The sequence below is a fragment of the Corylus avellana genome, chromosome 10 (genome assembly GCF_965113065.1).
Source record: "Corylus avellana chromosome 10, dhCorAvel1.hap1.2, whole genome shotgun sequence".
Classification (NCBI taxonomy): domain Eukaryota; kingdom Viridiplantae; phylum Streptophyta; class Magnoliopsida; order Fagales; family Betulaceae; genus Corylus; species Corylus avellana.
In genome coordinates this window covers 6,446,562-6,469,910 of record NC_142499.1, presented here as the reverse complement: position 1 = coordinate 6,469,910, position 23,349 = coordinate 6,446,562, and the positions used below count along the sequence as shown (strand labels likewise).

General features: G+C 35.7%; 4 protein-coding genes across 4 annotated transcripts; 2 read left to right on the top strand and 2 right to left on the bottom strand.

Moving 5' to 3' along the window:
* Positions 1–35: 35 nt before the first annotated feature.
* Positions 36–6,087, bottom strand: CRTISO (carotenoid isomerase). Its single transcript, XM_059606308.2, has 13 exons — positions 5,173–6,087; positions 3,935–4,141; positions 3,697–3,796; positions 2,987–3,069; positions 2,801–2,857; positions 2,573–2,725; positions 2,384–2,462; positions 1,932–2,080; positions 1,695–1,829; positions 1,424–1,537; positions 926–1,036; positions 724–832; positions 36–486 (listed from the first exon to the last, which is right to left on the bottom strand). Exons 1-13 carry the CDS (start codon positions 5,923–5,925, stop codon positions 413–415), a joined length of 2,124 nt encoding a protein of 707 aa, XP_059462291.2. The 5' UTR covers positions 5,926–6,087; the 3' UTR covers positions 36–412.
* Positions 6,088–6,856: 769 nt separating this feature from the next.
* Positions 6,857–9,861, bottom strand: LOC132192284 (membrane magnesium transporter). The gene is made up of 4 exons (XM_059607568.2): positions 9,644–9,861; positions 9,474–9,526; positions 9,287–9,387; positions 6,857–7,176 (listed from the first exon to the last, which is right to left on the bottom strand). The coding sequence occupies exons 1-4, from the start codon at positions 9,714–9,716 to the stop codon at positions 7,083–7,085; spliced, it is 321 nt and encodes a 106-aa protein (XP_059463551.1). The 5' UTR covers positions 9,717–9,861; the 3' UTR covers positions 6,857–7,082.
* A 3,844-nt stretch (positions 9,862–13,705) lies between these two features.
* LOC132191517 (sucrose-phosphatase 2) lies at positions 13,706–18,229 on the top strand. Its single transcript, XM_059606583.2, has 9 exons — positions 13,706–13,872; positions 15,191–15,271; positions 15,360–15,659; positions 15,834–15,935; positions 16,027–16,221; positions 16,321–16,611; positions 17,319–17,505; positions 17,818–17,864; positions 17,957–18,229. Exons 2-9 carry the CDS (start codon positions 15,212–15,214, stop codon positions 18,053–18,055), a joined length of 1,281 nt encoding a protein of 426 aa, XP_059462566.1. The 5' UTR covers positions 13,706–13,872; positions 15,191–15,211; the 3' UTR covers positions 18,056–18,229.
* Positions 18,230–21,417: 3,188 nt separating this feature from the next.
* On the top strand, positions 21,418–22,850 carry LOC132162232 (UPF0481 protein At3g47200-like). The gene has a single exon (XM_059572494.2). The coding sequence runs from the start codon at positions 21,418–21,420 to the stop codon at positions 22,837–22,839; it is 1,422 nt and encodes a 473-aa protein (XP_059428477.2). The 3' UTR covers positions 22,840–22,850.
* The last annotated feature ends 499 nt before the right edge of the window (positions 22,851–23,349 follow it).

Here is a 23,349-nt window from a genome sequence, read left to right as displayed (position 1 = left end):
TTTTAAAATCCAGTAAATAAGACTTGAGGGGAAAATGCAGCAAATTTTGCATCAGTGTATTACAAGAGTAATCATTTAGACCTATACATAAAAGAATCAGCAATCTGCTACTAAATCAATCAGCAAAAGAGACATAATTATGATGTAGACAACTCCACAATCCTTGCATGCATAGTGTCAGCTTAGCAAATAAGAATTACAGGGCAATCCCGTGAGCCGACTTTGTTTAAATAGCCATTGCACAAAGTACCTCAATTGGCTTCAATGATTGGTGACCTTTCCAGAGAAAAAATTAAAGGATAGCAAATTTGCACATCCTCAACCTGCTATGGATCGCAGCCATTAGGCAAGTAAGCTATTATTTTGCAGCCAAGTGGTAATCGGAATCTCATATTTTCCCCCATATGGTATATCATGCCAATGTTCTCAACCAACCAAGTAGTCGAAGGAGGGCAGCATCTAATATTGGAGACTTCTTCTCAAGCCCTGTCAAAGAAAAGATATAGGCAAATGAGAAGTGCTCGTTGATAAAGATCTTGTTAAAAAATTGAACAAAGCTTCATCCTGGAACCAATCTTATTTGAGCATCCTTTTCTAGTGTGAGTTTATACTAAGTCAAAATATGAGCTTAAATATAAGTAGTTAAACTGTAAAAGAGGATCCGCCAAATCATTTCCACCCATTAACAAGCTAATTCTATTTTGAAAGAGGCCTCTTGCTCACCAATATCAGCAGCTACACGGTGCGCACACATTACTCCTGAAAAGGCTACAGCTATAACACCTTGTCCTGGAAAGCAGCTATCACCAACACAGTACAGACGATCTATAGCCTGCAGTTTCCATTATTGCATGAGCCAATAAAATTCAGTATGCTTGTAAAACTATTTACTGACTGACCCACCATAGCTTATAATTAAACTTACTGTTGTATTGAATGGCATTCCAAGTAATCCCTTTGGTGTACTGCGTGGCATTGGTCCGTATGTACCCTTATCACGAGCCAGGAACCGCCTGTGTGTCTTTGGTGTTCCTACCTGCCATGATCAGAAACTTCAAATTTACTTCATTTTATGAAGAGTTAAGAGTTGCAGAAATCCTAGGCAGCCAACTGCATTAAACTGGGGGTGCGAGATTGGAAGGAATCAACTTCAATTTGTTCTCATGACAGCCCAGAGTAAGTAGCGTAACCAAAGCTAATGTGAGGACGAAGGGGGGAGAGAAATATATAACCTCATCATTTGTTTTCCTTGAGCAGACAAAAATTTGTTACATAGCAGATGTGCTTGCAACCAAATTTCAATTTTAACCTTTACTTACATATAGCATTCTGCAACTAAAGTTCAGTTTTAAATTTACACATTTTGCAAATTGTTAAACAAATTTTGCAATATTGTTCACTGGTATGACAGTAAGGCCAATACCTCCATAAAAACAATTGATGATCTCAACCCTGGAAATAGTTTCTTCTCTAATCTGCTTATGATTTCCTCCGCTACAAGCTCCTTCTTTGCCTCATAGTCTTTTCGAGGAAGACCCTAGAAAGTAGACCAGCTTTTTTGTTATTTGAAATGTCACATATTTTTTGAACCCCAGCTAAAATTTAGCAGGTGCTGAGGAAAGAGGACGGGGTGGGAATCAAAGATCCACATAAGACATAACCTTTTAATTTAATTTTGACAGTATTATACGTACCTCCCAGTCCTCTATGGAAGAAGTGGTAAAAATATGAAGAATATGACGTCCTTCTGGAGCCAATGATGAATCAAGTATAGTTGGAATGCTTAAAAATATGCTTCCATATGGCTCCTCTAATCTTGTCCAGTCATTCTAAAAGAAATTTAAGTGAAGACAAATTATTAATTTAAAAATACTTATCTATAGGCCCTCAAAATTTCCAAGCAAATGAAGCTACTGAAATAACCCAAATACCTCAAGCACAAAATGGTGGCAATCCGTATCTGGTGGCAGGACCTCAGCTTTAACCCCCATGTGAATGGAAAGAAAAGATGGAGCCTTAACATAAAGTTTCTGAAAATTTTCCTCTTCTTTTGGAATGCATTCTCCTTTTAAGAGTTTTCCTACACAAAATCAAAGTTCAACGTAATTAAATTATCAACAAGATAGCAAAGCAAACTGGCACATGAAATAGCAAAAAAGGATCATCACCCAAATGAACATGAGAAATGCAACATAAACTCTCACTCTCATACTCCCAAGTGCACACTCTTTGATATGGCAGCGAAAAATCACCATTGGATCCAAAATTTAATAGTGATCCATCCAAAATCTAATGGTTATTTTTACTGTGACATCAAGGAATGTGCACTTGGGAGTGTGTGCATTTCTCAATGAACATTTAAAAATTCCTTGGCAAAACTAACCAAAAGTATCCCATCTAGTAGCATTTGATATTATGGTTTTGGCAAAGTACTCCCTTCCATCCGACAGCCTAACCCCCACCTACAAAACGCAGAATAAAATAAAATAAGCAACAAACACATCCTTGTGACATATAGAATGAACCCTGGATATTAAAGCATCACTTATTTTGAGACTAATGTCAAACTCACAGCCTTTCCCTGCTCAACTATAATGCTAGTCACATTTGCCTTGTAAAATATTTCATTGCCCTGATCAACCAGGCCTTTTGCTAAGGACTTTGCAATTCCACCGACACCACCAACAGGGTAGTTAATCCCACCAAAGTGCCTGTCACATAAAACCTGGGACAAAAAATACATGAGGAAACGAGATAAGAATAAACAGAAAATAGCCTAAAAGCTAATTTAACAGCTTACCATGCTTGCATTGATCATTGGGGTCTGCAAAGCATTGACTGTGCTCACTATAAAACACTGCAGACACAAAATAAGGAAAAAAAAAATCAGATGAGATCAATGGGATGAGCCATAGCTATTCAATTGATAATTAAATAATTGTTTAATAAAAATTCTAATAGGATCAAAAAAGTCACTTCAACCCACCTCTGCATCTATGAAAGACAACAACTGGGGATCCTTAATGTACTTACGAGCTATGTCTCCAGCATTTTGAGGCAAATAATAGGCTGCAGAGGACAACACTATTTAAGTCCATAACTAAGAGATCTGAAAACTTTACATGACCACTTAAACAGAAATTATAAATTTGGGAAGCAATCACAGTCGGTAGTGTAAAAATAAACAAAGACTGGAAATATGTGCCATAGTCCACAAAGAAGATCCACCAACAGGGTGTTGCGAAAAAGGATCATACACAAATGGTAGGGACCAAAAGTGCAATGATCTCAACATTAAGGTTCTCAACTTCAGAACCAACCAAGAAAATAAACATGATGGTAGTACTGCAATGATCTTTAGTTTAATATCGCATTCCCATCTTCATGTAGTGCGGATGAACTTCTATTAAACTGAATGAAGAATGTCTTTGGCATATTCATAAATTTCAGCAGATAAGTTCAAGTATAAAGTGGTCTAGAGATGCATCTTTCATTGTCTCAATTACATTTTTCCGCCACTGCCACATAAGAATCTTAATATAGAGCACGTGACACTTAGCAATTGATCAAAATTAATGCCCAAAAGATCTCCCAACTGGCATTAGTAAGATAAACCAAAGCCCAAAGAATTTCTACAATTATGACATTGTTTTGCAATTCACAGCTACATAACTAGATCAAGAAAACAATGATTACCAAGTGTCAAGCATTCGAGAGGCTTCTGGAAAAACTGTCCAAAAAGGTAGATTGGCTCTTCAAGTGACTTCAATTCCAATGAGTTCAAAGCATTGAAAATCTATTCAATATGTACACAAGTTCCTTAATATGAGTGATAAATTATAAGTGGAGGCAAAAGAGCCAGAGGAAGTTGTGGTCATCTCAATTAAAACAGACATTCCACTAATCCAAAAAAATAAAATAAAATAAAATATACCTTCCAACATTCACTGTAGAATTTGAGGATCCCTTCCTTTTCATGGGGAAACTTATCGGTAAGTTCTGCAATGAATTCACTGTATTCTCTGTGCACTTGAATAGAAAGGTTATTGGGTAAATGAAAATGGACAGTAGTTGGATCAGGTATCACCTGCATCTCACATCCAACTGCTGCCAATGCTTGGGTTATCAGATTTAGGTTGCCCTGCCCAGATTTGAAGAACATCAAGAGTAAGGGTGCTGTGCAGACTACCAACCGAAAAATGGTAGATAATTATTAAGAGAACTAGACAAACTACAGTAAAAGGCCAATACTACATTATTAAGTTCAATAAATCATACATAACTCATAAAAGCATCTGATGTTCATGGTTTATTGACAGAAGCAGAAAATATCTCCCCCATTTTGCAAATACTACATTACCAATATAATAGGAATAAGAGACATAGGATCAGTCTAGATGCACAAGTCATATACTGAGGTGTATGGGAAATTCATGTCCATCACCAACAAGTTGCTTAAAACTAATCTAGTAATGTCACTTCTCATTTACTTTAGGGTTTTCCAATAGATTGCCAAGTCTAGGGCATAGAGCAATATAGAACAATGCTTTACAGTTACAAGCTGTGACAGTCTCGTGAATAAAATTTTCTATGTCAATAATAGGTATTCCATGGTTCTAAAACTTAAACTAAATTACCATGAATTGATCTAACTCCATGCAACTAATGTTCAACCTCAAATTCCAGCGGACTTGTTCATGTATTTGAAAATTTTAAACTTCCATGTAGTTCCTACTATTGAACATACTAAACAAGAAAGCCACAGCAGCTCTTCATAAAGTCAAGGGAAAAGCCATCTCAAACACCAAACATTGTGATCAATGGTAGTATGACTTAAGGAATGGTAAACACTCACATCAATAAGGTACAAGGCATTAATTCTTCTTGATTGTACCATGTAATGTATTTTTATTTCTTCATACAGATAAATAATAAATTTCCTTTCAACCATGGTAGTTTTTCTATCACAATACAATAGCATTGTCCAAGGTTACGCTACTTCCCACTTTTCCAAAAATCACTTCACACCATCATAGTTCTTCAAAAATCAAATGATATGATATGAACCAAATTTTAATTCAATCATCATAAGCTCAGAGAGTTCCTATCAGTGGTAGCGAACGAGTAAGTGCAGTGTACGAAAGAACACAAGGAATCCATGCTCAAACTGACCTTATTGCTGAAACCAAACATCACAGAGGACCCAACATCAAACGTGTAGCCATCCCTCTGGTAATACCCAGAGCTCCCACCAGGTATTACATACTTTTCCAAAACCAGGACCCTAGCTCCCTTCACCGCCAGCTGCGTTGCCGCAACCAACCCTCCAATCCCGGACCCAATAACAATTGCATCATGAGAATTCTCCCTACCCAGCTCTCCTCCACTTTCCTCTCTCTCTACCACTTTATCTACACTCAACATCGATTTGGACCTTAATACAAATTTCTTATTGCTCCAATTCACCTCGCAAAACCCTAAATTCCCACTGCCATGCTTGAAACTATTGGAAATTGGAATTGCCAAGGCACCGCCAGACAGAAATTTGCTTTCTGAATTTCTGGGTCTGAAAGTGCCCAACTGTATGGTACTGTAAAACCCTGAACACATGCTACAGGGCTGGTAATCATTGAGACATAAAACTTTGTGTTTTTGACTTCTGGGTCTGCACCTATTCGATTGTATAGCACAACACTCACCAAAAAACTGAAAATTGTTAAACCCTGAGTTGAAGTCCCGCAGCTTGGAACAAAGGAAACCTGTAGGTTTTTTATTATCAAAGAACTTGAATTTGTGTACTGAGTTTGTGGGTCTTATGGTGCCCAATTTTGTGGTACTATGGTGATTGAAAAACTGGGAATTGTGGTAGGCAGGCACAGAAGAAAACCCAAATTCAGGCATGGAAAGTGAGTGAGAGAGTGACATGTTCCTGGGCGTTGTTCGCTTTGGTAAAGGATTGAGGATTTGGGCTATGGCTGGCTTTCGTTATTTCTGTATTAGGATTGATTAGTGAGTTGGTGGTGATTCCACTTCATGATTCCTCAAGGAGATGAGACAAATGAGAAATCATTTTGAGCGAAAATAAGAAAAATTGTTATTCAAAGATTTTGGATAGTGGGTGCATTGCTTTTGGGCTTATTAGTTGGCCGTTGGGTTTTGTCGTGTAGCCGTGGTTGTGTCAAATACGAGGATGATCGATATTTCCTTCTTTTGCCTTTGGTTTTTGTAATTTGGGAAAATATATCTACTGCCACCCTCTTATCATTTAGATTTTAAGCTATTTTAAAATTATTTTTATATTTTTTGGTGGGACGAAAAATTATAACCAACCGAAACATTTTCAGTTTAACTGAAAATACTTCTTTAATTTCATAAAATAATTTTTTTTTTTTTTTTTTAAACTATAAATTATTTTTTTAATTTGAACTTCTCATTCTCAAACTCTCACTTGTAAATTACTTGCTTCCTCGGAAATGATCAATGGAAACTTGCTTTAGGGAGAGTTGTAAGGGGCACGGAAGAGATAGTCTACAAATCGAAAACCTCCATTCTTAAATTTGCTCTTCCATGGTGAAAAACAGAATTGATTTGCTTTCCAAAGTAGCACTTTTAAGAAACCTTGTATGAAATAATAACTAGATTCCAAGGAGAGGAGAACTGAGAACATGATACTTGCTATGCCACTGCTGGTAACAGGAGGAAATGAAAGACACTGGGAATTTCATAACACCGCCACCAATCTTGGTTGGATGTGCATAAAATGGGGATGTTTCATCCGCCCCTCCTGCCCAACACATGCCACTGTTGTTTATTCAACTTCCTATAAACCCTCATGGTCATGGGTTAGACAACAACCAATAAAATCCCATTGAGATTATATATATATATATTCCCAAGTTTAAACTAGCAAACCAAGGTAGCCAATAGAGAATTATTTTTACAATAAGTTGCGAAAGTAAAGAGATGATACAATGACATCATCTGAAACAACTAAGCAATAGGCCAAGTGCCACTGTTTCTCTCTTTCCAAGTTTTAAAGAGACTGGAAAATGACTTCTCTTCAAGTAAAGCCCAAAGGAGATTCAATGTTTGAGCTTCAAATCCATTTCCAAAGGAAATACTTTGCCTCGATGGTTGAAAATCATAAAGTCTAAATTCGCTGGTAAAGACACTATCCTGCATCCAAAAATACACAATCCAGATTTCAATAATCCAAGTAATAATCCTGCAGCCAATATTGCCAGGGGAAGCACAGTTGCAATAATTGAACAGTTCTGACTCTGAAATTAACAAAAAGCAACAGAGAGCGACTCAAAAATTCTAGTGAGACAGCTTTCTTTGTAGACGATGTATTAACAGCCTCACCATTAAAAATGATAGCCAGACTTTTTTCTTTTTTTGGCGTGTGTGAAGAATTTATCTTAGCCTCTTCAGGCATATGCAGCAAGGCTTAGCTCTAATTATTTTCTAGAACAAGTAATATCTCACTTTGGTAGAAAATTAAAAGAAAAATAAAACAAAAAGGATGCACAGAACAATTAACTCAAGAAGTGATAGAGAAAATAGCAGAAGGTATTCTAGAGTTAGATATGAACTTTCTAGGATATCTCTGTCTCAGAAGAATATCCTATGATATGTTTCCAAATTAGCAATTCTGACTTAAATCAAGCAATCCAAGGTTCACGGGTCCTTTCTGTATTGGTACCACTTATTATTGTATGGGAAGTATATATAATGTTGAAGCATTAACAAAGGCAACTCAGATGCACCTTTATCACATTAATGGATGATCCGAGTCATAATGCAAAAAGCTTCATGATTTATTTATATAGTATTGAATTGAAAACTGTCAAAAAAAAAGAGAAGAAAAAAACCTGCATAATGTTACTCTTTCGATTGCTAGGGTCATTTGCACAACAAAGCTATAAAGCAATGTGCTAGCTAATTGCATCACTAAGGCCACCAAAAGAATCTAGGCGTGCAATCTTCACAAGTTGCAACCAACAATGTGTTAAAATTGCTCTTTAAACATGCAAGAAATGGCATCAGGGTTGACATCAGTCTTATCAAGAAACGGCTAAACAAATTCATCTAAATGAGCATTTCAACAAGGAAATCTACTGCATAACTGAACAAAAGATTTACTAACTCATTAAATGCAAGGATTAGATTGAAACTTCAGTTCTAAGGGTTAAAGAAATTTAATCACATAGCATCACTCACTGCCTTGCACATATTTTCATGTGCCTCAAGAGAACATAGTTGCTCTCTCGTAAAGCTAGAAAGTTTAAATATCATAAGAAAAGTCGTGCATTGTAACTATCTACCACAATTTAGAAGAAAATAAGGGAGTGAAGGCCATTTGTAACTTGGTCACTCCCTGAAAGATTAAAAAAATTAGAACTGGAAGTAAAGAAAAAAGCCATGCACTGGATATAACCATTAATCTTGACAATGCTTCTATTTTCTTTTTATAGGCACACTACCCAGCGGATTTTGGATCGACAACTTCACCATCCACCCCATTCTTGCAAGGGTGTTGTGTGTGTGTTTGTGGGGTGGGGGTAAGTGCTATTAGAGCTACAACTCTTTAACAAAAATTTAACAACGCTTCTCCTACACAAAAGCACTTTAGTGTCTGAAATATGATTTGAATTGGAAAAAAAATTTCCATCAACCGCTCAATGGTTATCTGACTAAGCATGTGACTTTCTTATTTTTGATCATATGTAAAACAACAAAGTAACATTGGTTATAGTTTAAAGGTCAAATCTCAAACAATATAGAAGGCAAGCATCTACAAGAATTCTGTAGAGCAATTCAAGGACAAGTAGTGTTGAAAGCAATGTGGGCTAAGTGGCAAGAGGCTGATAGTCTACTTCTTAGAAGATAATTGAATATATATATATCACCCTTCATCCTGTTCTAACATGAGGAAGTCCCAGTTGTGAGCTTTAATATATCAGTATCATAAAAAAATACGCAAGTAGTTTCACGTATCGGTACATCAGACCCCCATATTACATAACAGAATCAAAATCTGGTCTTTTTCACTTCAACTTTTAACTATATTTTTTATAAGGGAAAACCTTAATGCTACAGAAAAGAAATTTACATTGCTCAACATACAATTTATCATGTACATACTCTAATGTCAACTGTCATAGGTTTCAATCAAACTGCCACTAACAAAACCTTCCATCAAAATAAAACTAAATCTCTTAATCTCCAACCTCAAATATAACTCAAAAAATTTGAAGAAACAGAAAGAAAGGTATAGCAATACCTATTCTGCTCGGAATGGGGAAGTATGGAAAGAAATTTCCCCGGCACCGTCAGCGCCGCCCACATACAGAAGACTAATCCTAGAAGCAACTCAACCACCACCTGCACTCCCAATAAACCCCCAGATTCATATAAACACCACAAACCATAATTCAAGGATCAAAGAAAAGCCAATAAATAATACTCACATTTATTGGGGGTCGTGAAAACTCTTCCTCCACAATCTTCAGCAGAGCCCTATCTGCAACCACAACCAAATCAATCAGAACAAAACCAACGCATAAAAAATTCGACACCCTGAAAACTAACTTCTAATTTCACATGGATTCATGTTTTTGTATATATATAAAGGGCTTACATTGGATGGTTGAATAAGCGGCATGGGCGAGAATTACGGCTCCAAAGACGCCTACCACGAAGCCCATACCCATTTCAATTGAGACCCTTTTGGTGATTTTCTCAGATCTCCGGCCGACGAGAGCTTCAGGCACTGCTCCCTCTCTCTCTCTCTCTCTCTCTATGTGGCTAGCCTGTCTTAGTTCTCTATTCTTGAAACTCACCGTTTCGTCAGCTTGTCGATATTAGAAGTGTTACATTAAAAATTGCAGTGCATCACAATTTCTGATAAGTATATCATGATATCTATTTTATAATCTTTAATCAATAACTACCATATAAGTAAAAATATAAAGGGTTAAATATTAAATACCCCTCTAGAGTTTTGTTGCTTTATTTTTTTTTTCTAAGGTTTGATCTTTATCACAATAAGTTCTTGTAATTTTGATAATAGACCAAATTAATTCTTTGTCAGTTGACCGTTAATAGACTTAATGAAAATTCATATAAACCAATCAAATGTTGACATGTGGCACATATTTAATTTTTTTAAAATTAAAAAATAATGTATTTTTAAAAATAAATAAAATAAAATAAAAAATTAGGGATAGCCCATTTGGGGGTGGGGGGTGCCCAAGGGGGTGGCCGAAACCACCCCCAGTGGGTACTGGGGGTGGCTCGGCCACCCCCATGAAGCCCACGAGGTGGCCGAAACCACCCCCAATGGTGATTGGGGGTGGTTTCGGCTATTCCCTTGGCTCCAAGGGGGTGGCTCCCATCCGGGCAAATGGGAGTGGCCAGGCCACCTCCATGGCCAAAGGAGCCACCCCCATGAAGCCTACGGGGTGGCCGAAACCACCCCCAATGGTGATTGGGGGTGGTTTTGGCCATTCCCTTGGCTCCAAGGGGGTGGCTCACATCTGGCCAAATGGGCCCCATGGCCAAAGGGGGTGACTCGAAATGGCCAAGAGCCACCCCCAATTTTTTTTGTTTTATATATATATATATATATATATATATATATATATATTTTAATTTTTTTAAAAATCAAATAGGTGCTGCGTGTCAACATTTGATTGGTCCACATAGATTTTCGTTAAGTCAACTAATGGTCAACTGACATAATGACTAATTTTGTCTATTATCAAAACCACAAGGATCTCCTGTGATAAAAATCAAACTCTAAGGGAAAAAAAATAAAGCAACGAAATTCTATGGGGGTATTTAGTATTTAACCCAAATATAAAAAGTACACAAAAATAAGTTGGATCAAAATACACTAGATTTTAGGGTGATAAAATCCTACAGAGTTAACCTTCTACCTCTAGGTTTTAGTTTTGAATCCAAAAACGAATTTTGAGGCATTAGAAATATGTTTTTAGGCATTAAAAATGGGTTTTGAGGCATTTTAAACGGGTTTTAAGACATTAAAAACTGGTTTTTGGGCATTAGAAACGGGTTTTGAGGCATTAGAAATGAGTTTTGAAGCGGGTTACGGCCAACGGGATTTGAGGCGTTCACCGCCGGCCAAACCCGTGGGTCCCGCGAGACCCACGGCTTGAGTTCGTGGGTCCCGCGAGACCCACGGCTTGAGTTCGTGGGTCCCGCGAGACCCACGGCTTGAGTTTGTGGGTCTCGCCAGACCCATGTGGGTCCAGCCCAACCCATGATGTGGGTCTGATTGAGGTCTTGCTAGCTATGGGTTTTTTTTTTTTTTTTCCTCTGATTTGGTGTGATTGTTCTCACTTTTATTTTTTGCATTTTTCTTAAATTGATGATGTGTCACATAGTAATTAGAAGCTTCAAAATTGGTACTATCATGATAGACCTGATAGTAGCGGCTCTCAAATGTAACACATGAACTTCAACATACGCTTGTACAAATTAATTTATATATATTGCTTCAAAGTCCAAAATATCATTAAAATAAAAAAAATTGATTTCGTTGGTAAAATTTTTAGAGGTTTTTTTTTTTTTTTTTTTTTTTTTGAGTATTTTTGTCTATGAACTACAATACATTTTTACTTTGCTCTCATAAACTACCAATCCTACTGTTCGACCCCCATGAACTACCATTTTGTGCCAAAAAACCACATTCCATCAATCAAAGGCTCCTTCTGTTATTCAAAAGCGTTAACTCAAACGATTTACCAATCACTTTGCCCCCATGAACTATAATTCATTATCACTTTACCCCCATGAACTACAACGTATTATCACTTTGACCGTCTGAGTTAACGCCTTTGACTGACGGAAGGAAGTTTTCGGCACAAAATGGTAGTTCATGGGGGTCGAGCAATAGAGTTGGTAGTTTATGGAAGCAAAGTGAAAATGCGTTGTAGTTCATGGGAGGAAAATGTAACTATCATTTTTTCTTTTTCTTTTTTTTTTTCTTTTTTTGAAAAGTTTGATGTGATATAAATGTTAAAGTAGTTTTGATTTTTTTTTTTTTTTAAGTATTTTGTGTTTAAAATTGTTTGTTAATACTTTTACTTTATTTAAAAAACAAAAAAAAAAACAAAACAAAACAAAAAACAAAACAAAACTTTCTAGAAATCATTGACAATAATTCCTTATTTGTAAAATATCAGTCTCAAGTTGTTGTTGCCCATTACTCTTCTTAGGTCGCTTTGATTTCTCAATTTTTAGACTAAGGCTCCATCTGTGTTATCATGAGTATTTTTTCTAAAAAAATGTTTTTCATTATTTATTTTATGTTTATGTTTAGTGCGACAAACAAAAAAAAGTCAAATCGAACATATTTTCGGTATGACCAAAAAAGCTTATTTAATTTTAAAAAGTTGTTTTCATTTTTAAATTTTATAAACTATTTTTCTAATTTGAGTTTCTCCTCTCAAACAGTCGGACCATTGTTAGACTTTTGTTGAGCCACCACAGGAGATTGCTGGAAGTCATTGACCATTTTCTGTTGTCACACATTTTCCATAAAACTGTTGGAAGATAATTTTTGAAAAATAAATTTTAAATGAAAAATATTTTATATCGAAACAAAACGGAGCCCAAATATTGCACCTTGGTTCACTAATTTCTAATGGAGGACGTGCTAAGTTTAATTAGTATTGTTGGGAATAATTCAACCTTATTAGCCCACCGGATACATCGTGTGTTTCAAGACCAATATTAGTCCACTAGAAGAATAATAGACCACAACTCTCAACATTCTTAGGTCAAGTTGAAGTAGAAGACTTATTCCAGATCTAACTCCACTTATTAGCCTATAATTAGGCCTTTATACCAGGTACGAACCTTATACTCAATTACTTTGCATTGTACATACTCTTCTTTCAGAGATTGACTTAAACATTGAAGTGAGACCCGCTAGCACCCCACTAGTAGGTTCTCTTAATTGGTTATTATCTCAAAGGATGAAAAAAATTGAAAATCAATGACGCCTCAAAAAACGCAAAAAACATGCCGTTCACACCAATCAAAAAAAATGTTATAACAAGTATAATATTATGGGCATAAATATTATAACCCTTTCAACACAAGCTTAAAAAATTAAAAACAAACAAACAAACAAAACAAAACAATTTCATATTTGTAAATTAATATAAAGATTACACTATTATTTCATCACTATTTTAATGCGGCATTACTAATTTATCATTAATTTTTTTGTTTTCCTTTTAAGATTTAAGGGTGAATTGATAGAGCCATACTAACATATAATATGGGATAGTAATTAGATGATTGTATTAGTAGGATATATAATATTACTCTAATATAAATTAGATATTATCTTTGCAGATTCCACAAATGAAACATACCAAGATATATCTCCTTGCCAAGAAAAGGAAAAAACAAAAAACACACGAAGGAACCACATCCAATCGAAGATTATCGAAGGAAAATAGCAAACGTTGGGTAAAATTACATAAGAATATAACATTCCAAAGAATATGCTTCTACAAATTTTCTTAATCACACCAACATGATCATCACCACCGTCAAAACGACGAGAGTAGGCCCCACATCCACATCAGTAGCTGACACGTGTCTTTTTTCCTTTTTATGAGATCTTTTTTTTTTTTTTTTTTTTTTTGTTCTGCTTACAAAAGAAGCGCCAAGAATTCGGATCCAATTCTCTTCCCCATTATCAGTTATCACCTCCTCAGGCCACTCATTAATCCGCCACCTCATCTCTGTCTCTCTATGTGTTTCATTTCCTTTCATCCAAGCACGTAATCTGAACCTCTCAATTCCATATTCAAGGCCAAGTTTCTTCTGGTAACTAGATTGATTGATTTTTTTTTTTTTTTTTGCATTTTCTGATCATGATTGTTTTCTTGTGAGATTTTCGATGTTAATTTTGGAATTTCAATCCTATTGATTATTTACTCTCTGATTGTTTCCTACACTACATCTATTTTTTTTTTTTTTTTTTTTTTTTTTTCTGTTTTGGTTCTATTGCTTTAAGTTCTGTTTGGTTGCCGAGAAAATGTGAGACAAAATTACGATTTGGAAGCTCTGAATTGTATGATTTTTCAATACTTAGGGCGTGAGTGGGAGTAATAATTTTGAGTATTGAGTAGTGGAAATCAAAGCTATATCTTCCTAGGTTTCTCGGCGATCATATGATGATTCATTGGATTTGTCTTATTCAATCGAACTGGCTTGCGGTTGTGGATATTTGATGCGTATTATGTATTTGCTGTGGTTTCGAAATGCTTTATTACCTGTAACGGGATATAGTTTTTGCTAATTCAAGTTGATCGTTTTTTCATATAATCCTTTAAGTTTCTCTTGCTTTTTTTTTTACACCGCGGGGGGGGGGGAAGGGTGCACTAGTACTATAATGTTTGCTGGTGCTGGGTTTCTGTTTTGACAGTCTACTTCTGCTAAACAGGGTCAAGCTTGAATGCATGTGAAAGCTCATGTATTTAATACATTTAAGCCACTAATATCAGTGCACTTTTGTATTTAAAGAGAATACAAATGACATTAATCCTGTATTCCCTGTGATTAGTTAGTTAATGACCTGTGTGTGCATGCATATTTATTTTTTCTTTATTTTTCGTTTATGTTTTTGTGGTAGGATGGAGAGGGGTTCAATTGTTTTAGAAGTATGATTGTAATATTGTAATATTTTTGGTAGGGCAATATTATGGTATTGTTGGCAAGTTTATTGGTTTAAAAACTTTATAAGCAACCCAATTTATGGTAGCTAATTTCCCACTGAAATGCTTTACAATTTCTTTAGCATTGTCATTCTTCATTGGAATCTTCTGTATCTGTTAGTACTAGTTATAGTTTTGAAAGGTATAACAGCCACCGTTGTCCTTTAAATTATTGTAGGTTGAAATAAAATTGCATGCTCTCAATTTCCCAGTAAAATGTTAAAGACGATAATGCTCATACAAGTAAAAAATACAATCGATGAAATCACCCATACAGCTAACGAAATTGATCTGTACTCTCTGCAGACTCTGTTTATGCACTTAATGATGAGCAAGGAATGTTTTTTATACTTTGATCTATTTTAGATACTTTCCGTTATAGATTTTTATAGATGCTTGTTTTGTAGTTTTAATTACTTTAATGACAGGACCAAGTCAAGGGAAGAATCATGGATCGGCTAAAGTCTCCAGCACGTCTCATGATTGTTTCAGATCTTGATTATACAATGGTAGGTTCTATAATTCTTTTCTTTGTGTTCGCATCACTCCATTCTCTTGCTGCTGTGATTTTATCGGGCTAGTTGTTTCCGTTTGCAGGTTGATCATCATGATTCTGAGAACCTTTCTCTGCTCAGATTTAATGCCTTATGGGAATCCAATTATCGTCATGATTCTCTGCTAGTTTTCTCAACTGGAAGATCACCTACACTTTACAAACAGTTGAGGAAAGAGAAACCCATGTTAACTCCGGATATAACCATAACGTCTGTTGGAACTGAGATAACATATGGAAACTCATTGGTTCCAGACGATGGTTGGGTTGAAATCTTAAATCAGAAATGGAACAGGAACCTAGTCATAGAGGAATCAAGCAAATTTCCTGAACTCACTCTTCAGGTATTGCTTAAAGATGTTTGCATGAAATAAGTTGATTGTTTCCCCTGGTACACGGCGGCAACATTAACTTTGATAATTTGATTTATAAATTATTTTTAAGTTAATTGACTTGAGTTGTCAATTAAAAATGTTTCATGTATTTAAAATTTCTGAATTGTTTATGGGGTGACACAGTCGGAAACAGAGCAACGACCACACAAGATTAGCTTTTATGTTGAGAAAGCTAAGGCCCAGGCTGTGACAAAGGCCCTAAAAGAGTGTTTTGAAAAGCTTGGGGTAAGATTTAAGTCCCAAGTAGATTTATCTACCATGATTTTATGTCATGTATTGTTATTAATGTTTGAAAATCTTGCTTTTTCTTGGCCAGCTCGATGTTAAAATAATCTATAGTGGAGGAATGGATTTAGATATATTACCACAAGGTGCTGGAAAAGGACAAGCTCTTGCGTATCTACTAAAAAAATTGAAGTCGGAGGGAAAACTACCCAATAACACTCTTGTTTGTGGTGACTCTGGAAATGATGCTGAACTATTCAGTATACCAGAAGTATATGGTGTCATGGTTGGTAGTTCACCTAATACATTATTATCATTCTTATTATCTCAGCAGTTGAGGTTGTCTTCCTAACTGTTTGTATGCTAACATTTATCCATCATGTAGGTTAGCAATGCTCAAGAAGAATTGCTGCAGTGGCATGCTGAAAATGCTAAGAATAACCCTAAGATTATTCATGCAACAGAGAGGTGTGCATCTGGGATCATACAAGCCATCGGTCATTTTAGCCTGGGGCCAAACACATCTCCTAGAGATGTCACTGACTTTTTGGACTGCAAGCTGGAAAATGTTAATTATGGACATGAAGTGGTGAAATTTTACTTGTTCTTTGAGAGATGGAGGCGTGCAGAAGTTGAGAATTCTGAACTGTATCTGGCAAGCTTGAAAGCAGCTTGTGTATGTCTGATATCCATTTTACCTTTCAGTTTAGTTTTTTAATTACTCATACAGGAAGTATAGAGCATCTTATCTGGTATAGGTTGGTGATATGTGGTATTTCCGAGGGGATAACATCTGCATGCTTGTACATGCCAAATTTCAATATTAATGGATTATTTCTGCAACTTTACCCGACTTTTTATGCAACATAATAAGTAACATTTACTGCACTGGTGTGAGCTGCATTTCTTCTGGTAAAACTCTGGGCTGTAATATTCTTTTTTCTCCTTTTTCCTACCATATAAAAGATAATAAATTAGATATCATATTTGTGTTTGCTTAAATGGTTATTAATTTTGTTACATTATTAGATTAAACTTTTTAGGACATGAATCCAATTATGCAAATATGATAATAAGTTTGACTCCTACTCACTGAGCATGTATAGTTGGAGACTCACTTGTGTTACTAAAACATTGCTTTGCGGTGGTCAGACATATAAGTGTTGTTGAAGTTGTACAACTTTCATCTTGGATCGCCACATGTCTTTTAAGTGTAAATCTAGAGAATTTTTGATACATTAATGTATGCATGATAAATGTGTGGGTGGTAAGATACTAATTTTTGAATTTTGAATCCGCCCCCTCTTCCTGCCAGTCATTTAAATCTGTACTATTCTGTTTAGTTAGGAGTCTAGTTATTTTTTCTCTTTGCATATTTGTCAGGATCCATCTGCGAGTTTTGTCCATCCGTCTGGTGTTGAGCAATCTCTTTGTGACACCATAAATGCAATGAGATCATGCTATGGAGACAAACAGGGAAAACAACTCCGGGTTTGGGTTGATCGGGTTGTGCCCGTACAGATTAGTTCGCATACATGGCTTGTGAAGTTCAATAAATGGGAGTTATGCGGTACTGTTTTTGTCCTGTCTTTACTTTCTTCTTCTTTTATTCATTTTTTATGTTCTTGTGCCTTTTCTTATTCTCATTGGTTCAATAATCTAACATGTTCTACAATGACAATGTCATGGTATAAGCACTATATTTGTATTCTGGAAAACCATCAAGAGCAGTTCTCTTCACCTGTATGACTGTTGCATATGTTATAGTCCATACCCTTTCTTCTGTAGTAATATGCCGAGGCCATGAAAGGAATAATCATCTTTTAAAGCCACCATGGAATGGTGGGATTAGTTCCTTATGGTTTTTGCTGCTCTCTTGTAGGCGAGGACCGGCGATGTTGCATGACAACTGCCATACTAAGTTCAAAGGTGAGTTATGAGACTGATGTAAATGCTTCCCACAAAACTTGTGCATGACCTTTTCTGGCTTTTTTATTTTTTCTTCCTTTTTTTTTTTGCAGGATGCCACCAGTATTGCAGATGGATTCACTTGGATGCATGTGCACCAAACATGGTTTGATGAATCAGAGCCCAAAGATCATTCAACCTGGCTCTTCTAGATAGCAGTTACAGCTTAACTTCAATTCCGGAATACTATTAAGAGCATTTCTATCAAAATAAATGCATTTGTATGGCTGTTTTTGTTCTTACATTTTGTATTTTATGATTCAGATAATGATCATCAAACCATACTCAATGATTAATTGAGTTGAAACTGATCTAAGATTCATGTCCATATACTAGTTGACTGCATCCTCATAGTTTGAGATTCATTATTTGCATGAGTCTTTTATTCTTACTTTTGGTTAATTGGAAACGCAGAACCCAACAATCACATGATAATTAAGTCAAACTTTTAACTTTCTCAATCCCAGATTGGCATGTTGCCTCTAGTTTGAATTGTCTTGTCACTGGATCAAACTATGTTTTGGCTTCATATTTAGGCCACTTTTAAGGCGTCTTATTACATGCAGTCAATTAGGGGTGACAATGTAATTACGGTTAGCGGTAATCAACTAAAATCAATAATCGCAATTGTCTGGACAGTTAGTAAAATTGGATAACCGTCTTTGCTAACTGTCAGACCGCACCGCTAACCGCTTTTTAAAAGGAAAAAAGAGAAAATAATAATTAAAAAAAAAAAACGACATTATTTCTATAGTAATATCCTACTACATACGACGTTGTTTTTAGAGTTTTATATGGTTTTTTATATATTTAAACACCAAAATGACATCATTATATATATATATATATATATATATATATATATATAAAAGTGGTTAGCAGTTAGTAATTTTCCAAATGCTAAAATCGCTATTTCATCCCTAGCTGCCATTGTAACAAGTACTCATTATTTGACTAGTTTTTTCTACACCGTATGCATTAGTACATATTACTTCAAACAATCAAACCTAGATATCCTAGTATTGGATTTGGGCTACACACTTAGGGGTGGACACCCGGCCGGCAACATGCTGGTTTTAGAATTTATACTAGTTACCCGGCTATAGAGACCATTATCCACCGGGTATCGTGTTTGCAGGGCGGGTGCCGATGGGGCAGGTAATGTGGGGCGAGCATTATGTGAATTGCATTTTTGTAATTTTTTTCATTTGATTGGGTTGGGTCTAAACCCATATGGGCTTCTTTCTTTTTTTTTTTTTTTTTTTTTTTTTCTGTCAATAAATTAATTGAGGGTGTAAACAAGCCAAGCTTGAGCGAACTTTCCTTGTTCGGGCTCGGCTCGTTTAAATTTTCCTTGAGCTCGAGCTCAAAGACAAGCAAAAAAATCGAGCTCGAGCTTATAAATAAGTCGAGCTGAGCTTGACTCTTATATTTAATGTTTTTTTTATTGCTATATAAATTTAAACTTCAAGTACTCTTAAACGGCTCAAGAGGCCAACTTAAATTATATTAATACTTTAATTGTGGTTATAAATAACACATTTTTTTTTTTTTTTTTGACATGTCCACACAAGGGAAGGGGGGTGGGGAGTTCGAACTAGTGACCTCCGCTTCATGAGGCGTGGTACACAGCCAATTGAGCTACCCCTTAGGGACATTGTTGAATCCAATGTCAATTACTTAATTTGATATTATATAATCATATGATCTCATTAAATTATATCATATGATTAATGATTTAAATTATTATTATATTAACTTATTATCTTTTTTTTGAATTGAACTTATTATCTAATTGTAATGCTCAAACACCTAAGTCCTAAATTGCTAATAATCTAATGGTCATACACTCATATTTAAATTATATGATCATATTATCTCACAAATCACAATTCATATTATTATAATAATATTATCTTAGATCTAAGATCATGTGATATACGTTTTCTAAGTATAAAGTATCGATTTAATAATGCTTTGATTAAATGGCTAATGACACAATAAATTACAAGGCTAACTTACAAGACTTTTACTTCTCCATATTTATTGTAATAAATAACAAAAACTTATCTCTAAGTTAAGACTTCTGTTGAGAATTAAATAAACACATGAATTTAGAAAAACTAAAGTCCCTTATTAATTAAAAGAACTTATAACTTCTACCATTTAGAAAAAAAAAAAAAAAAAAAAAAAAAAAAAAAACTCTCACGTTTTGATTTGTTTAGTTTCCAACAAGTAGTTTTCTAAATGAAAACACCTTTATGGGAGACCATAGAAGCAAATATTTTAGGACAATAATCATGAAGTTCTTTCTCGATGACATAATACACCCATAATGGAATAAGGGAATTATTTTCCCTCACACTTTGAATACTCCGAATCAAACAATTTTTAGCTGGCCTGATTGACAATGTTTTCTTTGGAGGGGCTCACTTTCCATTGGGAACCTTCTTGTCTCCTCCCCATCTTTGGTTGGATGGACCACGAGTTAAGAGAGGTTTTATAAGGAACCTATCATGTTTTTTTACTTTCAATAGTAAAGATAAAGACAGACTCTTTAGAATCATAATTGTTAGAGAAATGCTATTATTCAGACCATAATCACATTATGCTGACATGACATAGGTTAGTAGCCTTTAGATCAGTCATTGTAAAAAAAAAAAAAAAAAAAAAAAAAAAAAAAAAAAAAATTCTAAGCTCATGTTAGCGTAGTGTGATTGTGGTGTGAAGTATAGCATTATTGTAATTATTAGGGTGCGCCATTTCTCATTTTCCATCGTTAATATCATTGCATATGCATTTACTGCAATGTCACAACCCCCCAATCATGAAAGGGACTGAGGCAATAATCTTATTCAGATGCACAGAATAAAGATAAAACCGACAAAACATAACTAATTAAATATAACGTTCCTCAAAGCCTCAAAGCATGAGGTATGGTTCAATACAATTTTCTCCTTTTATGGGAAAAGATGATGCCAACTAGGGATATATTACTAGAATAGGATAAAAGCAAAGACCAGTTCCATTAAATTACAATACACTTTTCTCCTTTTCTGGGAAAAGATGATGCCAACTGGGTATATATTACTAGATAATTAGGATAAAGCAAAGATCAGGTCCATGAATGAAATTACCTTGTATTTGATACCAATCTTGCTCGATAGAAAAGACAAAGTCATGACAATCAGTAGTTTATTCAGAACATATAATTGTTTAATGAAAGCCAAAAGCAAGTTCCTATTTCTCTACATTTTTCAACAAATCTTGTTGATTAGATTCCACTCTTGCTATTTTATAGTCAAAATTAGATATAGTTGTTTCATAAAAGTGCCAATATTTAATTCCCAGCTAAGCTTAAACATTCGAATGAAAGCAACTGCCTATAATTTCTCAAGCTAAAGCTTCCAAAGTACTATCAAGTATATATATATGAATTAAATGGTAGGACAGGGCAAGCAATATCACCAGATTTAATTGCCTTGTTGGGTACAAACTTGCTACAACCCCCCGAATGGATGATCAGCATATTATTGTTCCCATTGACAAGATAGAAGATGGTGAAGGAAGCAGCGGCCACGACCAGCCTGCCATTAACATGGAGTTGGAGGAAAGGTATATAAATTTTATGGCAGAAGGAGACCAAATGAGAGCGGTGGAAGCCCTTGGAACCAACCGCCCACCAGCAAAAATACAGAAGGTTATATTCTTGCTGCGAGATCACAAGCATTTCATCAAGTACTTTGAGCCAAGAGTGGCGTCGCTCGGTCCTATCCATCATGGCAACACAAAGTACCAGCTAGGAGAAAAGTACAAGCTTAAATTGGCCTATGAGTTCGTCCAAGGTTGCGAGAAGGGTATAAATCTTTTATACAAGGTCGCAAAGGAAATCAAGCAACTGAGAGAATGCTTCGAGGAGGAGGTGACGAAGAAATATGATGACAAGGCTCTCGCCTGGATGTTGTTCGTGGACGGCTGCGCAATACTACAGTACATATTCTGCGCTGCAAAAAACAAGTTCGTAGAGTTGAATATAAAAGACGACAGCGTAGCCTTCGCTCAACAGGATTTGTTCTTGTTAGAGAACCAAGTCCCCTATGGTCTCCTCAAGTTATTGATGAGCTTGAGCGGGAATGAAACCGAGTTGAGTGAGTCGATTCAAAGTTACATTCAAAACGTTACTTATCAGCAAACGAAGCCGCAACTAAAACAAGAAGAAACAGACCCAACCCATCTTCTTGACCTTCTGAGAACAACACTCTTGGGTCCCCTGCCACACCCGAAACCCACCAACTCATCTCGTAGATGTCCATTCACACGTCAACGTGACCCAGATTGGCAATCGTATCGGAATGTGCAGGAGCTGAAAGTAGCAGGAATCCATTTGAAACGTAGCAAGAAGAATAGTTACTTGAGAAACATATGTTTCACTCGACGATTCGGTTTCTACCCGGGATGCCTTTGGCTTCCTCCAATTACAGTAGATGACTCAACCGGCCCCAAGTTCATGAACTTGATAGCTTATGAAATGTGCTTGGATTTCGAGAACGACTTCGGCATCAGCTCTTATATATCCTTCCTAGATTCACTCATCGATGAAGCCAACGATGTCAAAGATTTGAGGAAGGCACGCATACTCCTCAACTTCCTCGGCAGCGATCAAGAAGTGGCTGACCTCTTCAATGCGATAGGCACGGACTTGGTGCCTAATGCCGAAGCGTATAAGGATGTCAAAATCCAGATTCAGGGGTACTACGAAAATAGTTGGATGACATGGATGGCTCAAGTCCTTCACGATCATTTCAGCAGCCCATGGACTATCATTGCTTTCTTGGGTGTATTATTGGGACTTGGTCTAACTGCCACTCAGACTTGGTACGCAGTCGACTCTCCCCCTGGCCCCTGCGATGACTTCTGCAAGCTCAAATTACCATAAAACTTAACATGGTGGCCGGAGAAGGTATGTAGTAAGAATTTGGTTTTTTGTTCATTCCAAGTGCATCTACAATATATTGTATTAATTTGTTTACTTTGGTATTGGTTTTGCTTTGGGTGTTTTTATGCTAATTTTGTGTAATGTATTTGAAATGAAAATAATTATGAGTGGATCGGGGTATGTATGCATTATTTCCAACACCCATTCAATGGATTTAATTACTCAACACGTACGTACATAAATATTACTATACGCATGTAAGACATCTAAACTAGCTATAGTTTATACAATACATGTTAATTACCAAGCAAAGATTTACAACTGATTATTTCAAACTAGCTATCTGAATAATGATCAATTCGTCAAACTGGATGTAGAAATTAACACATAATGCGAAATAACAATAATAAGATATGAAAGAGACAGTTAGAGCCATTATAGGCTATATCTTATTTATAGAGCTTTATATGTAATTTAAAATATTTTAAATTCAAACATATCTCTTAAATC

What these genes read in the sequence shown, in the direction of transcription:
- LOC132192284 (XM_059607568.2), bottom strand. Translation starts at nt 9,716, where the DNA reads ATGGGTATGGGCTTCGTGGTAGGCGTCTTTGGAGCCGTAATTCTCGCC. An exon ending in CGCTTATTCAACCATCCAAT is followed by an intron (nt 9,527 to 9,643) that starts GTAAGCCCTTTA and finishes TTGTGGTTGCAG; the next exon opens with ATAGGGCTCTGCTGAAGATT. An exon ending in CCCCATTCCGAGCAGAATAG is followed by an intron (nt 7,177 to 9,286) that starts GTATTGCTATAC and finishes TTTTGGATGCAG; the next exon opens with GATAGTGTCTTTACCAGCGA.
- LOC132162232 (XM_059572494.2), top strand. Translation starts at nt 21,418, where the DNA reads ATGGATGATCAGCATATTATTGTTCCCATTGACAAGATAGAAGATGGT.
- CRTISO (XM_059606308.2), bottom strand. Translation starts at nt 5,925, where the DNA reads ATGTCACTCTCTCACTCACTTTCCATGCCTGAATTTGGGTTTTCTTCT. An exon ending in TCTCGAATGCTTGACACTTG is followed by an intron (nt 3,070 to 3,696) that starts GTAATCATTGTT and finishes TGTCCTCTGCAG; the next exon opens with CCTATTATTTGCCTCAAAAT. An exon ending in GCCACCATTTTGTGCTTGAG is followed by an intron (nt 1,830 to 1,931) that starts GTATTTGGGTTA and finishes AATTTCTTTTAG; the next exon opens with AATGACTGGACAAGATTAGA.
- LOC132191517 (XM_059606583.2), top strand. Translation starts at nt 15,212, where the DNA reads ATGGATCGGCTAAAGTCTCCAGCACGTCTCATGATTGTTTCAGATCTT. An exon ending in CAGATCTTGATTATACAATG is followed by an intron (nt 15,272 to 15,359) that starts GTAGGTTCTATA and finishes TTCCGTTTGCAG; the next exon opens with GTTGATCATCATGATTCTGA. An exon ending in CTGCCATACTAAGTTCAAAG is followed by an intron (nt 17,865 to 17,956) that starts GTGAGTTATGAG and finishes TTTTTTTTGCAG; the next exon opens with GATGCCACCAGTATTGCAGA.